Source organism: Tiliqua scincoides, chromosome 8 (assembly GCF_035046505.1).
Source record: "Tiliqua scincoides isolate rTilSci1 chromosome 8, rTilSci1.hap2, whole genome shotgun sequence".
NCBI lineage: Eukaryota > Metazoa > Chordata > Lepidosauria > Squamata > Scincidae > Tiliqua > Tiliqua scincoides.
This window is the reverse complement of record NC_089828.1, coordinates 42,705,151-42,722,257: the sequence shown is the minus strand read 5'-3', so window position 1 is coordinate 42,722,257 and position 17,107 is coordinate 42,705,151. Positions and strand designations below refer to the sequence as shown.

General features: G+C 48.0%; 1 protein-coding gene across 1 annotated transcript in view; it reads right to left on the bottom strand.

Moving 5' to 3' along the window:
- Positions 1–8,021, bottom strand: part of KCNN1 (potassium calcium-activated channel subfamily N member 1) — a 45,253-nt gene extending 37,232 nt beyond the window's left edge. The window contains exons 1-3 of the mRNA XM_066635701.1: positions 7,632–8,021; positions 5,865–5,960; positions 2,059–2,477 (exon numbers count right to left, since the gene is read on the bottom strand). Of these exons, the coding sequence (XP_066491798.1) occupies positions 2,059–2,477; positions 5,865–5,960; positions 7,632–8,000 (884 nt within the window). The 5' untranslated portion in view covers positions 8,001–8,021. The remainder of the gene's footprint in view (positions 1–2,058; positions 2,478–5,864; positions 5,961–7,631) is intronic.
- Between the last annotated feature and the right edge of the window lie 9,086 nt (positions 8,022–17,107).

Genomic DNA, 17,107 nt, shown 5'->3' with positions numbered 1-17,107 from the left:
TATTTATTTTAAAGCCTGCTGCCTAATGAATTGGGGGCATTAGTTTAATGTTAAAAGATAATCTCACTGATAAATAGATTAAAATATTTTAGCCCTAACACAGACAGTTACGAAGTGAAAGAAGGAGCATTCATACTATTGCCAGCTATTGTTAGTGATTGGGGGCCCAATCCTATCCAATTTTCCTGGGCTGGTGCAGTGGTGCCAATGGGGCATGCGTTGCATCCTTTGGTGGGGTGGCAGTCACAGAGGCTTCCTCAAGGTCAGGGAATATTTGTTCCCTGACCTTGGGGCTGCATTGTAGCTGCAGCGGTGCTGAAAAGTTGGATAGGATCAGGCCCTGGGTCATTTTAAAAGGTAGAGAGTCAAGTTCACCCCACACAGTAACTGTCCTGTGTGGGGTGCAGTGAGGAGAAACTGGAAACAGCATCAAGACAAGATATAAGGGTGGCTCCTTTCCTTGGCTCAGCCTGGTTTGAATTTCCTTTTCTTTCTTCCAAAGAAAGGACAGCAGGAAAGAGCACTGACACAGAATTCCTCTTATTCCTCATAGATTTAACTTTCCGTTTTTCCCTCCCTCCAAGGTTTAATTCTTATAGACGTAATCAATCTGTACATAAGTTGTGCCACCTCAGATTGTGGGTGACGGCTTCCCTATTGGAATATTGTTCCATACAAAATAATGCCTGCACATTGAAAACTAGCATGTTAGGCAAAAAGCAGAACCATTCTCCCAAATGCCTTGCTTTCTAGATGCAGGGAATTTTTTTTTTATTTTTATTTTTTTGGTATGGAAGAGCATCCACACTGAAAACATGCATGTTGGAGAGAATTCTAGGCTAGCCTATACCTTGACCTACTACATTTTTATATGTAGGAATTTTTTTTTAATGGAACAGCAATGTGAACTCCTACCAGCAGTATGATGTGGTACAGCCCATATAGCAGATGTGACCAAACTGCAGCTTGTGAGCCACATGCGGCTCTTTGACATATAATGTGTGGCTCTCAGAAATATGTTGGCTTAGCTCCTTTTTGCATCATGGTTAATATAAAAGAAAAAAAATTTTCAAGCTTTATAATTATTTGCTGCTTATACTGTGTGTCCCCGAAAATAAGACAAAGTCTTGTCTTTTTTTTTCTTTCTTTCTTTTTTTTTTTTTTTTTGCTCAAAAAAATACACTAGGTCTTATTTTCAGGGTCAGTCTTATTTTTTTCAGAAGTCAGTCCCTTTATAGTTAATGGGACATTCCCTGGAAGGTATGGAGAGGGTGTCCCCTCAGCGCCCAGGAGGATGCCTGCCTGCCTGTCTACTCAGAAGTCAGTCCCTTTATAGTTAATGGGACTTACTCCCTGGAAAGTGTGGAGAGCCTCAGAGCCCGGTAGGCAGGGTTGCCTCACTTGCTGTTTCCTATCTCAGCTCCTCCTCAGCATCCTCTGCCCAAGGCAGCACAGCAGGCGCTTTCTAGGTGGCGGGCTCGGGAGTGCAGCGTTCCCGGTCACATTGTCACCCGCCCCCACCTGAGGACCCCTTCCGCCCCCCGCCCCCCGTCCTGGCCCTGATCACAACTAGGTCTTATATTTCAGCAATTCTCAAAAAACACACTAGGCCTTATTTTCGGGGTAGGTCTTATTTTTGGGGAAACAGGGTAAATGGATTGTCCACTGGATTAAAATATAAATTTAGTGTTCATGGTGAATAAATATATCTAAGAATTTAAATGCTTCTTGAAAATTGTGGCTCTTAAACATCTGAAGTTTATGGTATGTGGATCTTACATTAAGTAAGTTTGGCCACCCCTGCCAACTCAGTGAAAAAGAGAGAGGTGTTAGTGATTGGAGGGGAAGAATAGGTTTTTTTTTCAGCGAATAGGTTTCCTTTCCAGGCTACAGTTGATCCAACACAAGCAGGAAAGGGTGAAAAAAAAGTTAGCAAAGCCTAGCCTTAATTTATCTGAAGGAACATGGTTTCTTTACGGCTGCACCTGGGTGCTAAGGACCCCAAAGACCACGCACATTCCCCACTGCCCTTCCTTCTTGGAATGAGAAGAAGCCTACCTCTCGCAGACACGTACTGTCCAGGCAGCAATAATCCAGGAGGAAATGCTGAAGACCAGCAAGACAGTCCCAGGGCAGATGGTCATGAGGGTCTTCATGACAAACCGGGTGTTGAAGTTGATCTTGTTCAGGGCACCAATGCTGCGGGAAGATGCGTCAGTGAAGAGCTTGCTGTGTAGGAGCATCACCCGCCCGATCAGGTAGAGCCGGAGAAACATGGGGATGGAGAGAATGATGTCCACATCCGTGCTGGCCTCTGAGGTGGCATAGGTGAATGCCAAGCGGGTCGTCCATGTAAAGAAGTACTGTCCTGGGATGGGGTGAATGGCACAGATGATCAGCTCCAGAGTAATGAAGAAGATTCGTTCATAAGTCATTGCAATTCTCCAGTCATCAGCGCCGTTGTCCACCATGAACAGCTATGCAGAGAAGACAGAAGCAGGTTATAAGATAGGGAAGTCAGATCTATCACAACTTCTTTCAGTCAATCGAACTGCAGGGGCTGTTTAACTGTGGAAACAGATAACCTGAAATCAGGACCTGTGTCGGTCCAGTAAAAGTATCCCCCCATATCCATGAATCCAGTATCTGTGAATCCAGCCCTCTGAGGTTCTCTGCTCCACGCCCCTGCACTCATTAACATTGCTTAGGTGCTTACCGCTGGCTCCAAGCTAAAATGTTGCTTCCTTTTACAGGATGCTATAAGCATGCAAGCTTATAGCGCAACATTCAGACAGGCTGCAGGCAGCCTGAATGCTTGAAGAGACTAGATTGAACATTAACAGAAAGCAGTTTAATTCCTGTTTCCTGTTAATGTTCAAGCTAGTCTCTTCAAGCATTCAGGCTTCCTGCAGCAGCATGCATGTCGTGCTATAAGCTTGTGTGCTTATAGCATCCTGTAAAAGGAAGCAACATTTTTGCAGAGGTAAGTATCTAAATAATGTTAATGAGTGCTGGGGGTCACGGAGATAGGGTTCCCTCTTATCTGTATCCTTGAAAGTGCCCTGGAATGGATCCCCCGCAGAAATGGAGGAATGCCTGTGGCGTTATCTTGCTCTTTCAGCAAAAATTGTTTTCTTGCACATTTTTCTCTTTCCCTCAGCTGAATTACAGATAGTCATCCCCTTAGGGCAAGAACATATCACCTTTTTCTTTATACAATGTCATGCATATAGAATGACTCAGATTTTGTCTTTTCTGGGCTTTCCATCAAAGCAAATCATTTCCTATCATGCTTTTAGAAGTTCAATTTCTACACTATTCAAGGCCCCCTGGAGGACAATCTTTATAGCGCATGTCTACTCAGAAGGAAGTTCCATTGTGTTCAATAAGGCTTCCTCCCAGGAAAGTGTGTATAGAGAACAGCTGAAAACAGCCAGCATGGGGCAGTACTGTAGTTAAAAATTTGGTCTGAAATGTAGGCTTAAGTCTCTACACAGCCACGAAGTTGACTGACAGTGCAATCCTATGCATGTCTACTCAGAAGTAAGCCCCACTTATTTCAATGCGACTTATGTGTGCAGGACTGCAGGCTATAGGACTCTGAAGCAACAACTTTGCTCTCCTTCTTTTTGGTCCCAACTTATTACACAGGATTGCTGTGAGGGTCAAATTGCTTGTGACCTACATCTCCTTGGACTCTTTGGAAGACAGGTGGGATAAAATGTGATAAAGAAAATTAGCTGGTGGTTAATTTGGGGAGAAAGGACAGATGATTCCCATCAATTAATAATCTGTTAATGGATTATCAGGACCGTTAGAGAGAATTTGCAAGCTAAGACGAATGGAAATACAGTATAGGAATGTCAAAATCAGTAAACTGAAAATATGCAAAATTAGATTTGTATATTTGCAAGATCTGTTTGGTAAACAACATTTTAATTTTCATGGGAGCATAATTTTATGGCGGCTCCAGCAATGGGCTCCCAAATCCTCCCTAGCACATTTATGTCTATTTCTCAAGGACACCTCAAGGTTATAATCTTTAAGAACTTGACTATTCAGAACCATTCATACATTATCTTTTACAAGAAACCTTTATTGGCATATTTAAAATCCAAGCACTATAAAACAAAAGATTGGATGGAGGGATGCATGAATCAGACAGTTCACCTCCAACATACATTATATCAAGTTGCACCTGTTTCCCATTGAAAATAGCCATTACCATGCATTCCCCAATAAATACAGCCGACAACAGGTATGGGATTAAATGGGCCACTTTATTAAATTACAACAAGAGCAACAAGGCAATATAGGTAAACAACACCCATCCTAAGTGCGGGGTTCTAAGTGGGGGAAATGGCCCTAGCCGTCTAGGTCCCCCACTCTCATAGGGCGTGCACCCGACTCCAGGCGTAGCTCAATAGTTATTAAGCCCACCTTTCAATAGTTATTAAGCCCACCAGTCTGAGGAAGGCGAAAACAAACACCATCATGTGCCAATCAGATGTTGCTCAAAAAATTCCAGAGAGCGACCAGCTAATCCCAGACAAGCTACAGGGTGGGCGGGCGGGGGACGCTTCCAGGAACGGAACTGAGCCAGGTCTAGCGCCTGCGCGCCAGATCAGGCTCAGTTGTCCCGCCCCCTAAGGCCAGCCAGCCAATCAGCTGGCAGCAAAGCCCTGCTGCCAGCTGATAGGGGGGTCAAGCCTGGCAGTCATTGCTAGCGTGCCATACAGGCAATCATACGCTAGCTGCTTTTTCTTCCATTGTGACATCTCCAGGTATTGCAGTAGATTTCTCTGTGTTCAACTGCAGTCCATAACAATGTTTTAATGAGCAAACTCTCTTTGCCATTTAGCCCCTCACCAAGCTGGGAGCAGATGCCAACGAAGCTCGACAAACGGTCCCCACAGCTTGGTGATAGATACCTTAGATGGGACCCACCTACAAAAAAGTTTCACTTTACCATCCACTCAAGTCTCTGTGGCTATAATGGTGATTGGGCAGCAGTGCTCCCCACAGCCCCAGCTCAATTAGCAGGTTGTTTAATCCTTGATGTGCATAGCCTAATCTCCACTGTCACAAAACACCAAAAATAGAGTCATGACTCACTGGTGGGCCACAGACCTACAGTTCCTGCATTCAACTCCATGGAATCATGACTGCAGGCTCCAACAGACCATACTCATGGCAGTCCCATCTGCTCCCCTATCTACTTCACCCATCTTTGGTTTAAAAAAAAAAAATCACTCTCAGACCACCATACTTCTCTGGTGCTTTCCTCTCAGACCACCATACTTCTCTGGTGCTTTCCTCTAATAGCCCAGTCCTATTTCCCAACAGGCCATAGCATGCAGCCATACCAACAGAGCATGTGCAGCCTGTTATGGGGGAGTAAGCCAGCAAGAGATGAGTAAAAAATTTCTATACCTATCTCCTGGGAGGCTGCTTGGTCACCTATATGCTATTTTGCTGGCATAAGTCCGAGGAGAGGAAGGGTGTGTGTTGGGCTGCAAAAAAAGAGGGGGCTGTGCTGTACTGCCAGGATCCACCCCCTCAAGTCCCCAAACCACTCCTGCCCCTGCCTTCCCAGGCCTGAACCTTCACCAGATTACCCACAGCCTGTCCCTGCCATCACTTTACCTGCTTTGGCACAAGCCAGGTCAGTCAGTGGTGGGTGCATGGAGAGGCCAGCTCTTTGCTCCAGCAGCTCTGAAGGGCTCAGCAGCAATGTGCCATTTATGTCAGTGGAATGGGAGTAGGTTGGAGGAGTCAAAATATGAAAAAAAATCCCCCCCCCCACAAAAAAGCAGGGTGGCTGCCGGCTGGGGGGGGAGGGGAGAGGCAAGTTGTTATCTCACCTGGATCTCTCTTGCGTGGTACATAATGATGAGCCCCAGAAGGATCATGGTGGACAGGCTGATAAGGCATTTCAAGGCAAAGGAATATGAAGACTCCTAGACAGGGAGGATAAGAATAAGCGTCAAACTGGAGAGGGGGGGGAACACCTTGTCCACCCAATTGCAGGCTTCAGTCATGCAGAAATCAAGGATGCAGCTTCTGTAAGGAAAACTTAGGGATACGGTTGTCAGGTGAAGGAGCAGGGAGTTCCCCCTTGCTCTCTTCTCTCCCCCCCCCCCTCCATGTTTCCCTTAAGGTAGTGACGTCACTAGGCAGGTGCAAAGGGTGCAGGCTGTACCGAATGACGTGCATGGGCCCAAATTTTCAAGCTTTTGGTTTTTACCAAAAACCAATACCATCCTGTTATATATCATTCGATGTGGAATAGTATGCAGAATGCAATGCAACAAACCGCATTGAAATATCTCTATTCTATCAAAAGTTATAGCCAAAAGACCAACGGGCAGAGCAATGATACATCACCACACCCACCACCTTGGGCACTGCCCTGCCCACTGCATGGGAGGAAGTCCATTCTGGGGGTGATGCACTGGCCTCTCACACCAGGTGACACAAACCCCAGTGGCTCAACTGCCTTAAGGAAATCCTCGTCCTCCAATCCATGCCACTGCTGCCAATACTGCCCCCAGCCCAGCTCCAATCTGCCCTCGTCCTTGCGCCCAACATCGCCCTGTCCCGGTGGCGTAGCTGGAGTGGGGGTGGAGCACTCAGCCTGGCAGGGAGGTGGGTGAGTGGCCCCTCCCTTTGGAGCCATTCCCGGCAGGGGGGGAATTGAGCAGTACGTTTTGCCCCCCCTGCTGAGAATGGCTCCGAAGGGAGGGGCCGTTCGTCCACCTCCCTGCGAGGCTGTGTGTTCCACCGCCCCTCCAGCTACGCCACCGCCCTATTCCTCCCCTTCTTTGCCTCATTCCACTCCTTCCCTGCCTAACTCCAATCCCCTGTGCTGACTGACTGGCTACCAGCAGTCTTCCCCAGTCCACTGGCTCATGGACCCGGCTGCTTGTGGTCGCAGCCAGGCCACACCAAATGGCTTCTCACATATTCTGACAGCCTTAAAAGGCCTTGCACGGACAAAACAGTGCCATAACAGGACTGAGCCATTAATCAGTTAGACTAAAATGTTAACAGCCCAATCCTAAAAAGGTGGTCCGAAACTAGTGTTCTGGCAGCAGAACACAATCTATATAATTGCAAACACCATTACAGAAGTGTGTGTATAGCATGTTTCCAAGGCGCTGCCACAAACAGTGCACAACACCAGCAAGGAGAGACCCCACTAAACTTACCTTGGTGAGTTCACAGGATGGGCAGAACAGGGCAGAACAGGGGGAAGGCTGGAGGCATTTTGGAGGGGTGGCACCCAGTGTGGGGAACTTGCACCAGATGAATTTTCCCAGAGACTGCGGGCACACCCCCTTTTTCTCCTCAGACTTGTGCCAGCTAAAAAGCTGGTGCAGGTTCAAGGAGACCCATTGGCAATCCCTTACCTCTCCCTTCCGATTGGCCCCCTCATACCAAAGCATAGAGCACAGCTACAGGAGTGGGGGGGGGGGGAGATAAGATTCAGCTTTTAACCAATTAATCAATCAGTCATCCAAAACCATGAGGTTAATTGACTATGATGTATTCAATCTGACGATCGGCCTAATTCATTGCTATGATCAGGCACTCAGGTATCCAAATGATGGCAAGGATGATGTGCTTACTTTTGTGTAGACGCCCCAAGAAAGCTCGGTCTCCGTCACCATGACCACAATCCCAAACATCCCAAAGATCAAGGCGTAGTCACTGAGCCGCTTCCGCTTCTCAAAGAGGGCCCGTCGATGGCCCAGTCGGTAGCCCACGTTCTGGTTCTTCTTCTGGCGGTGGGAAAGCCCCTCTGCCTCCACTTCTTCATCTAGGTGGGTGTCCAAAGTCTTGCTGTGCTCAGACTTGGAGACCACCACTTCCAGACCAGAGTCGTTGAAGGTCTGCAAGGGCTGAGTCTCCGCGTCCAGCTCATGCAGGTTCCGGTGGGAGGTGCTCAGACTGCTGAGTGGACGGATGACGCCTCCGTTGTATTTGCAGCTGTTCATGGCTATCTCAGCGAAAGGGCTGCTCTCGCCAACCGCGTTCTTGGATCCAGCATGGCTCAAAAGGTGGGAGTCACCATTTACCTGAGAGGAGAGAGCAAAAGAAGAGACCTACGGGGTCAGAAGAAGGCCACTCATGAGGGAGGGTGAAGCAGCCGGTGCAGGTGCTGGGTTTGGGGAGCAACACCAGCATGTGGTGGGTGGGTGTCACGTCACCCCCCATGTAGTGTACTCACCCAGAGCAATACGCGGCACCCAGAAGTGGTTCAGCAGTGATGCGATGACATCATTGCATTATCACGCACACCGCTGAATTGCTCCCAGGGCAGCCATTTACAGATGTTCAGAGTCTGGGGGGGCTGAAGAACACATCAGCCACCAAATGCAGCATGGGCCTCCGCTTGGTAGGGACGAATGGTACACCCATCACCCCTCAAGGAGCATCACCCCCAGAGTATGTCACCCAGGGTGGACCGCCCCCCCCCCCACTTGCTAGCTACTGAGAAGGTGGCAGATGAATGGGGCCCTGGAAGAGAAACCCTTCACTTGGGGGCGAGGCAGGAGAGTCTGGGGAGACCGATTTGAGGAAAGGAATTCTCCAATAGAGACCCTGATAGCTCTTACTCCAGAAACTCTACACAGGAGGAAACACCAGAATTGGATTCAACACACCCTCTGTGGTCAGAGAAAACGGCTCTACCCTCTTCCTCCAAATTTCAAAGACTCTCCTGGAAAGAACGCAAGGGAACCCCATTGCCCTCAGTGCCACCCAAGTCAGTGACTACAGAAGTAGTCATCTTACACCTCCCAGTGGGGGGCCCTGCAACTTCTAAGACCAGCCCTAGTAACTGGCCTAGACTTGGAGCCATCTGTGGGTCTGACGTCCTGAAAAATTTGCAACTCCTACCTCCCATATACACCGTATTAGAAACCTGGCTCCCGGGACTAAACTTGTGCCATGGTCTGGACTCCTTGTGCTACCAGCATGCCTATGAACATGTCTTGAACAGTGCAGGACTGTCCTATGCCTGTCCATCATCTCCCCATCCAGCTGTTCACCTGGCCTCAACCTGGGCTGCCCCCACCTGCCAGATTGCTCTCCAGGGTCCAGAGAACAGTCAGGAAGGGAAAAGGATGGCAGTGGCAGCAGCCAAAACTCCAGTCAACCATTATAATAGCCATGGAACATGGCAGTCAAGTCCAAGACACCGGAGTACCATGTCTAAGGGACATGAGCACCTGATGAAATGTACATTGGCCCCTGTTGAAATATTTGTCAACGGCTAACTATGTAGAGGGAGATTAGCTCAGTTTCATTGCTCACAGAGCTCTTGTTATGGTTATGGTATTTATAAAACTCTTTTCAGCCCCCCCCCCAAATAAGGTCACAAATGGTTACATGCAAAATAAATAAATGGTTCCCTGTCTTAAAAAGCTTCACAATCTTAAAAAAAAAAATGTGTACAAGAAACAGCTGCTGGAAAAGATGCTATGCTGGGGTGAAGAGGGACAATATGCAATACAGTAGAGTTACCCAAGAAGTTCATGCCCTGCCTCTCCACTTTCTAGACCTCAGATAGCTGTGGAACATGGAACACAATCTCATCCAATGACCACAGTGCGCGGTTGGATTCATGAGGGAAGATGGGCTGATTTCATGGGGCAAGGGGGTGAAATTTGTTTCTGAAATAGTAGCAAACAAATCTAGACAGTAGATTTGTTCCCCCTGCCCGGAATGGCTCTAGAGGAGAGGGAGAGGGGCCGCTTGCACACTACGGTGAGGCTCCTTGCAAAACTTAGTGCTATGCATGCCCTCTAGCTAAGCTACTGCACTGGATAAAATTTTTTTTAAAAGCATTTTTTCCCCTACAAGTTCTAGACCGACACATAATGTTGGCTGTGCTGCCTCCTATTCACTTCTTCAGCTGCCCTTCCAAATATCTAGTTTATTTGTTTCATTTATTTTTCACTTTTTTATACCAAGAGAAACCAAACACACAAAACAGCGAAACACCAGACAGGAGCAACATTCACAGTGCAAAATCCCACCGATCAAGAGAAAAGCACCCACCCATTTCAATGGATTGGAGAGTCTGCCTGAAATCAATTTCCCTCCCACCACTGCAGCCATGCCAATGGAGTGCATGCTGCATCTGGGGTGGGGGGCAGTTCAGAGGTCTCCTCAAGGTAAGGGATCTTCACGCTGTCACAGAGCTTTTGTGCCAGGGAGATAAGTCACAGAACCATCACTCTCAACCTGTAGAGCTCACAAGCACCCAGCTCAAATCCCACTGGTTGGTTGGTTGGCAACCTTCAGTCTCGAAAGACTATGGTATATGCCTAAAGCACCCAGTATTCCCAGGCAGTCTCCCATCCAAGTGCTAACCCCACTATTGTGAGGACATCACAGACCCACTCCAGCTCTAAGACAGACAACCATTTACTCACCCATGGGCGCTCTTCTTTCCCCTGAGTTGGGAAATTGCATAAACATGACAGACTTCTGGGAGGGGCCCAGCTGCCAATCAAGCCTCTCACCAGTTCTGCCAGGCTGCAATTGTACCTGCTGCGCACCACCCTGTGGCTCCCCCCCTCCCAAATGGATGCCTTTGTTCTGCCGCCATGAGGTTCCTTACAGCCATGCTGAAATGAGTGGCTAATTATACCTTTGGGGGCTCAAAGCTTTGGCACCAATATTTTCCTCACCCCAACAGTCACCGTGTTGTTCCCACCCAAGAACCCTGGTGCTGTCAAAGTAAATTATAGGGCAAGGTGACTCAACCATTTCCAAGGAGAAGAAAGTGAGACATTACAAAGCCCCCAAAACTCAGCAGGGAATTAGAAGCTATAAACTTCTATAAAGCTATTAGAAGCGGGGGACAGAGAGAGAGGGGGGGAGGTCTGCATGTGGGAGAGAACTTGTGAGACATGACTTTGGGCTTCCTCTTAAAGCCCACTCAATGAAGTCATTGGTCCTTCAAGCCCAGAAATATCTGCACTGACCAGCCAGTAGCGTAGCTAGAGGGGGATGGTTTGGTACGTTTTGCAAGTACCGCAAGCTCCATGTAAGCAGCCCCTCCTGCTTGCCATCAGAGCCACCCTGGGCAGTGACAGCAATATGTTGCCACTGCTGTCCAAAGGCAAGTGGGAGTAGCCACTTACATGGCATATTGTGGCGCCTGCAATTCTTACCGCGCTGCCCCCCCATAGTTATGCTACTGTGACCTGCCGCAGCTCTGCAAAGTCTGGCAGAGAGGCCCTTCCTAACTTTGCTACCACTGAGAGCCTCTTAATTGAAAAATAATATATCCTGAGACCTTCAGCAAGCAAAGCAAGAGCTGCTTGCTGACCATGCTGTGGAATTAACCTGTGGAACTCCTTGACACAGGATATGGTGATGGCACCTGGCCTAGATGCCTTTAAAAGGGGATCGGACAGATTTCTAAAAGAAAAGTCCATCACAGGTCACATGCCGTCTGACCTGTGATGTGCAACATGTATGTGCAACTTTATGGTTTTAGGGTGCAGTCCTAACCAACTTTCCAGCACTGGCATCCTGCAGTTGGGTGGCAGTCATGGACGCCTCCTCAAGGTAAGGCAATATTTGTTCCCTTACCTCGGAGCTGCATTGCCCTTACCTCGGTGCTGGAAAGTTGGTTAGGATTGCACCCTTAGAAGTAGGTTACCTCAGAATGCCAGCAGCAAGGGAGTAGCAACAGGATGCAGGTGCCTTGTTTTGTGTGCTCCCTGAGCATCTGGTGGGCCACTGTGAGATACAGGAAGCTGGACTAGATGGGACTTTGGCCTGATCCAGAGGGGATGTTCTTATGCTGACTAAAGGCATAAGTAGTGACCTCATGCTGAGTCAGACTGCTTGTCCACCTCGCCCAGCACTATCTGCTCTGACTGGTAACATTTCTGCAGAGTGTGAGGTCCATTCCTGCCATGCTGCTAGAGATGATTTTTAAACTGCAGGTGCTATGAACAGAACCAGGAAAATTCTGGAGAGTCTCTCCTCACTGGCAGCAGCAATGCAGGGTCTCTTGTGGGGGGGGGGGGTCTTTCCCAGTCCTTAATTGCATTCCAATTGGATAAAAAAGCCAGGATGGTGTAGTGCAGGAGCGTCCAAACGTTTTGGCCAGAGGGCCACATCATCTCTCTGACATCATCTCTGACATCATCTCTCTGTCTCTCTTGGGGGCAGGGGGGGGAAAAGAATTAATTTACATTTAAAATTTGAATAAATTTGCATAAATGAATTTATTAGAGATGGCACTTATATGAATGAATGAAGGTCTTGCAGTAACTCAAGGCCTATAAAAGGCCTTGCACAAAGCAAGGCCAGCCTTTCCTACTCTGCCACTGTTGCATCACAGACGTGAAACAGCAAGTAGTGGAGGGAGCCCTCATCCCACAGCTCAGTTGGAAGGTTGAACAGTCGTCCTCATGCCGAAAGCAGTTGTGTTGTGCCAGCATGGGCTCCAGCAAGTCTCTGGAGGGCCAGAGGCTCATTGGAGACTGGGGGCTCCCTGAGGGCCTGATTGGGAGCCCCCGAGGGTTGTAAGTGGCCCCCGGGCCGGGGTTTGGGCACCCCTGGTGTCGTGGTTTGGGAACTGAACTTCAACCTGGAAGATCCAGTTTCAAATCCCCACTCAGTCATGAAGCTTCCTGGGTGACCTTGAGCCAGTCATTCTCTTTCAGCCTTACCTACGTTACAGGGTTGTTGTAAGCACAAAAGCAGAGTTGGAACTACGCACACCACTCTGAGCTCCTTGGAGGAATGGCGGTATAAAAACAAATAAATACCAAACATTTGAGCTGTGCTGTTCTGCCTACAATTCTGTTCTGTATACAGTGCTGTACTGCTTTACAATTGAATTACAGCCAGTGGCAAAGTTAGATCATTTAACACCAGGGGCCCATACATTTTTGACACACACACACACACACACACACACACACCCTGCCCCCATGCAACAAAATTAATTAATCTGGGCTCTTCAGGTCTGGCAGGAGCCTGCCCAGTAAGCCTCAGCCACATAGGCCAAAGTTCAACTTGGCAACCCAGGTCTACCCACCTGGAAGAGATGGCTCCAGAGTGGTCAGAATGGGAGCCCAGGTCTACCCACCCAGCAAACCTCAGCCACAGAGGCCAAAGTTCAACTGGGAACCCGGGTCTACCTGCCTGATTGACAGGGCTCTGGAGTGCTCATGCCCCCCCCCCCAACACAAGCACTGGATCTGTCCCTGACTCAGTGACATACTTCCCCTGCATCTGGAGGTACAATGTAGCCATCATGGTTAATAACCACTGGTACACTATAGTCCACCATGAATGTTTAGAATCCACTTGAAAAGTCATCTAAGCCAGTGACCAACAGCACCCAGTCTTCCCTCCAATAGGGTTGGTGTCATCCCCATTTATTTATTTATTTATTTATTTTACTATAGAACAGTACAGATTACCAAACCAATTTGTAACCGACAAAAAAACAGTGACCAACTTGATGACACACAACTGAATAGGAGTATTAGCGCTGATACATGGAAAAGGGAGCTGACTCATGATAACATCTTATTGATTCCATGCTGTGTCATAATAACATCTTATTGGCTCTTCGAATAATCAGTCTCATTGGTTCATTTTGAGTTAAAGGAATCTACTTTTTGTTACATAAGACAGTTGTATTTTTGTTTCCTAGTTTTTTTACCATAACTTTTGATAGAATGGAGATATTTCACTCCAGTTTGTTTCATTGCATTTTGCTGTAAATTACATATATACATAAGGTATATAACCTTATGGTATTATTCCTAATAACAGCAAATTTAGTGATTTTGGTCACTAGTTGTGTCACCTCCCCCCCCCCAGTTTAGCACCTGGGTACATCCTGGAACCCCCCCCCCCCCGCAGTTACGTGATACCACAAATAACACCTGTCGTCCCCCCCCAAAGCCTGGCAATTTTTAAAAGCACAGTTTCTGGTTTCTCTGTGCCCTCCGACATTATGCACTGACTGGAAGCAGATCTCTGAGGCCTTGTACAGAGAGAGGAATTTCCTATCATCTGCTACCTCAGATCCATTTAATTGTGGCCTGAACCTACCTTCTCTTGGAATCATAACTTCAGTTCAATGGAATTGCAGAAAGATACATTCCATGCATTCAAATGTTTGCTATTATCCCCCCTTTTAAAAAAAAAAAAAACACAACTCACTGATGTTAGTTGTAAGCAGTGCTTTTTTTGTAAATAAAAAGGTGCAGGAACTCACAACTTGTTGATTTATTTATTTATTTATTTATTTTTAAACCATTTTTTATTGGAGAAATAAAATATTTTTTATGTGCTTCCACCCTAAAGATGAACTTACTTCTGAGTAGACATGCATAGGATTGGGCTGTCAGTCTCCACATCCCCTTCCCCCTAGCTTCTTCTTCTACACATGGGGAAAAATACTGTACAGGTGCACTTGTAGCGTGTAGTATGTAGTATGGCACTACTTCGAGGAGAGGAAGCAGTGAATGGATTCCGAAAAATGGCTTGCGTGAGTTCCATGTAGTAAAATTACTCTAAGCAACTGTGGGAGTAAGAACAAAAAAAGAATTCTTACACGAGAGGGGTCCTTAGGTGCACATAGAAACAGCTACGTTTGCAAACAAGCGATTAAATATGCTTTAATTCAGGTATCAGAATACTCTGTGGCTTTGGGAAGGTGCTTGGCATGCAATTGTATGTTCTCTGCTGCCCTGAGCAGCTGCTGTGCATTACTGGAGAGGAGCTGCAAATGCTGGCTGGCGGAGGGCATGCTTGTGGGGAAGGATGAGGAGGATCTCTGGCAAGGCTGGACAGCACGTTGTACACAGGTAGAATCCCTTTTCACCTGCCCTTAGCATGTGAAAATGGGTGCAGATATTTATCTCTGCCAGGATTAAGAGCCCAATCCTAGGTATGTCTACTCTGAAGTAAGTCTTGTTCTAGTCAATGGAGCTTACTCCCAGGAAAGTGCCTAGGATTGCAGCCTAAGAGCCCAATCCTATGCATGTCTACTCAAAAGTCCACTTTAGTGAATGGGGCTTACTGTGGATAGGATGGCAGCCTTAGAGTCCAATCCTGTGCCTGTCTACTCAGAAGTAAGTTCCATTATAGTGAATGGGGCTTACTGTGGATAGGATGGCAGCCTCAGGGCCCAATCCTGTGCCTGTCTCCTCAGAAGTCAGTCCCACTAGAGGTAGTGGGGCTTCCTCCCAGGAAAGTGTGGAGAGGACTGCAGCCACAGAGCCCTTCCTCTGCCTGTCTACTCAGGCTGCAAGGCTATGACACTTTCCCAGGAGTAAGCCCCATTGAACACAGTGGAACTTACTTCTGAGTAGACATGCTTGGGCTCTCAGGCTGCAAGGCTATCCACCCTTTCCCAGGAGCAAGCCCCATTGAGCACAATGAGACATACTTCTGAGTAGACATGCCTAGGGTTGTGCTGCAGATTGGCACAGGGCTGCACCAGCCAGTTTCCTCCCCCTCCTCCTCCGCCAAGCCAGTACCTGGGCGTTCCGTGGGTGCCGCAGCCTGTCTCTCTGGCTGGCTGGCTGGCTGTTTGTCCTCTTCCTCGGTGTCGGCACGTGTCCCCCACGCCCTCCACCAGCTTGGAAGCTGCTCTGGGAAGCAGAGCGTGGGGGGAGGGGAGGCGGGCTGGGCTTAGGCGAGAGCTTGGAGATGGGGGCAGGAGGGGGTCGTTGTGCGGTCAGGCAGGGGTCAGGCGCCCACCCATCCTGCACCCCCCAGCACCCACCCATCTAATGCCTCTATTTTGCTCCCCCCCGGAATGCCTCCAAAGGGGAGGGGCCCCTGCAAAAAGGTGTCGGAACTCCGTCCCCCCGCGTTCCATTAGAGAAAAAGCCCTGGTTGTAAGAGAAGAGACAGAGAGAGAGACAGAGAGAGAAATGGAGTTCAAGGATGAAAGACCTGGACATATGGACCCTGTAAATTGACTTTATGTTTGCTGGAAATGGGTTGACTGTTTGACGTAATGGGGTGCAAGAAGAGGTTAATCAAAATAACCCAAAGAGGACCAAGTTATTTTCAGTTTGGCCTGACGACAGTTCTTAGTATTAGCTGTTGCCTGACCATATATTTGTTTTATTTTCTTTTTATTTGAAGTCTGCAGGAAGCCACACTTGTGCACAGGTGTATGTCGGCTCCTGCTAAGAAAGCATAACCCATGGCAGTCATGTGATTCAATAGCAGGACTGATGGCAAGAGGCCTTTGATCCACCTGCCAAGAGGAAGTCCACACTTTTTATGGTCCACATCATCACCCCTCCCCACTCTGTCAGGCTGGCTTGGATGGGGCCCTGCCTGCTCCAAAGAAAACTCCAAGTGCAACTGCACGCTCCTTGCCTAGCACATTTGGCCCTGACTGTGTTTGATTTTTGGCTTGAAAATAGCTGGAAATGAAGTTGCTAGCATGCTTCTAGCATGCTAGAAGCATGATTCAAAAACAAACTACACAGAAAATGGCATCCAATTCAAAAGTATTCAGTCCAATTTATGGGGACTTTACTATAGAGATGCAGTGGGTAGAAAGCAGCATCACCCTGTCCCCCATACAGAATCAGTACAATGAAGGCAGACATGCCTTCTAGCACCAAGCTCGCAGGAAAGATTGCTGGCATGGTGAGTGGGCTAGAAAGTGAAAACGAATGCAACCCTAACGTGCTAGAAGGAGAAAAAAACCCAGCTCTCTAGTGCTCCTAACTTTGGGAGCTGAAAAAGAACACAGCCCCTGTTAACAAAAGCCAGCTCCCAGGACAGGGATGCCCAAACCCCAGCCCTGGGCCACTTGTGGCCCTCGAGGCCTCTGAATGTGGCCCTCAGGGAGTCCCCAGTCTCCAATGAGCCTCTGGCCCTCCAGAGATTTTTTGGAGCCCACACTGGCCCGACGCAACTGCTCTCAGTGTGAGGGCGATTGTTTGACCTCTCACGTGAGGTGTGGGATAAGGGCTTCCTCCACTACTTGCTGTTTCACATCTGTGATGCAGTAGCGGCAGCAAAGGAAAGGACAGCCTTGCTTTGTGCCAGGCCTTTTATAGGCCTTGAGCTATTGCAAGACCTT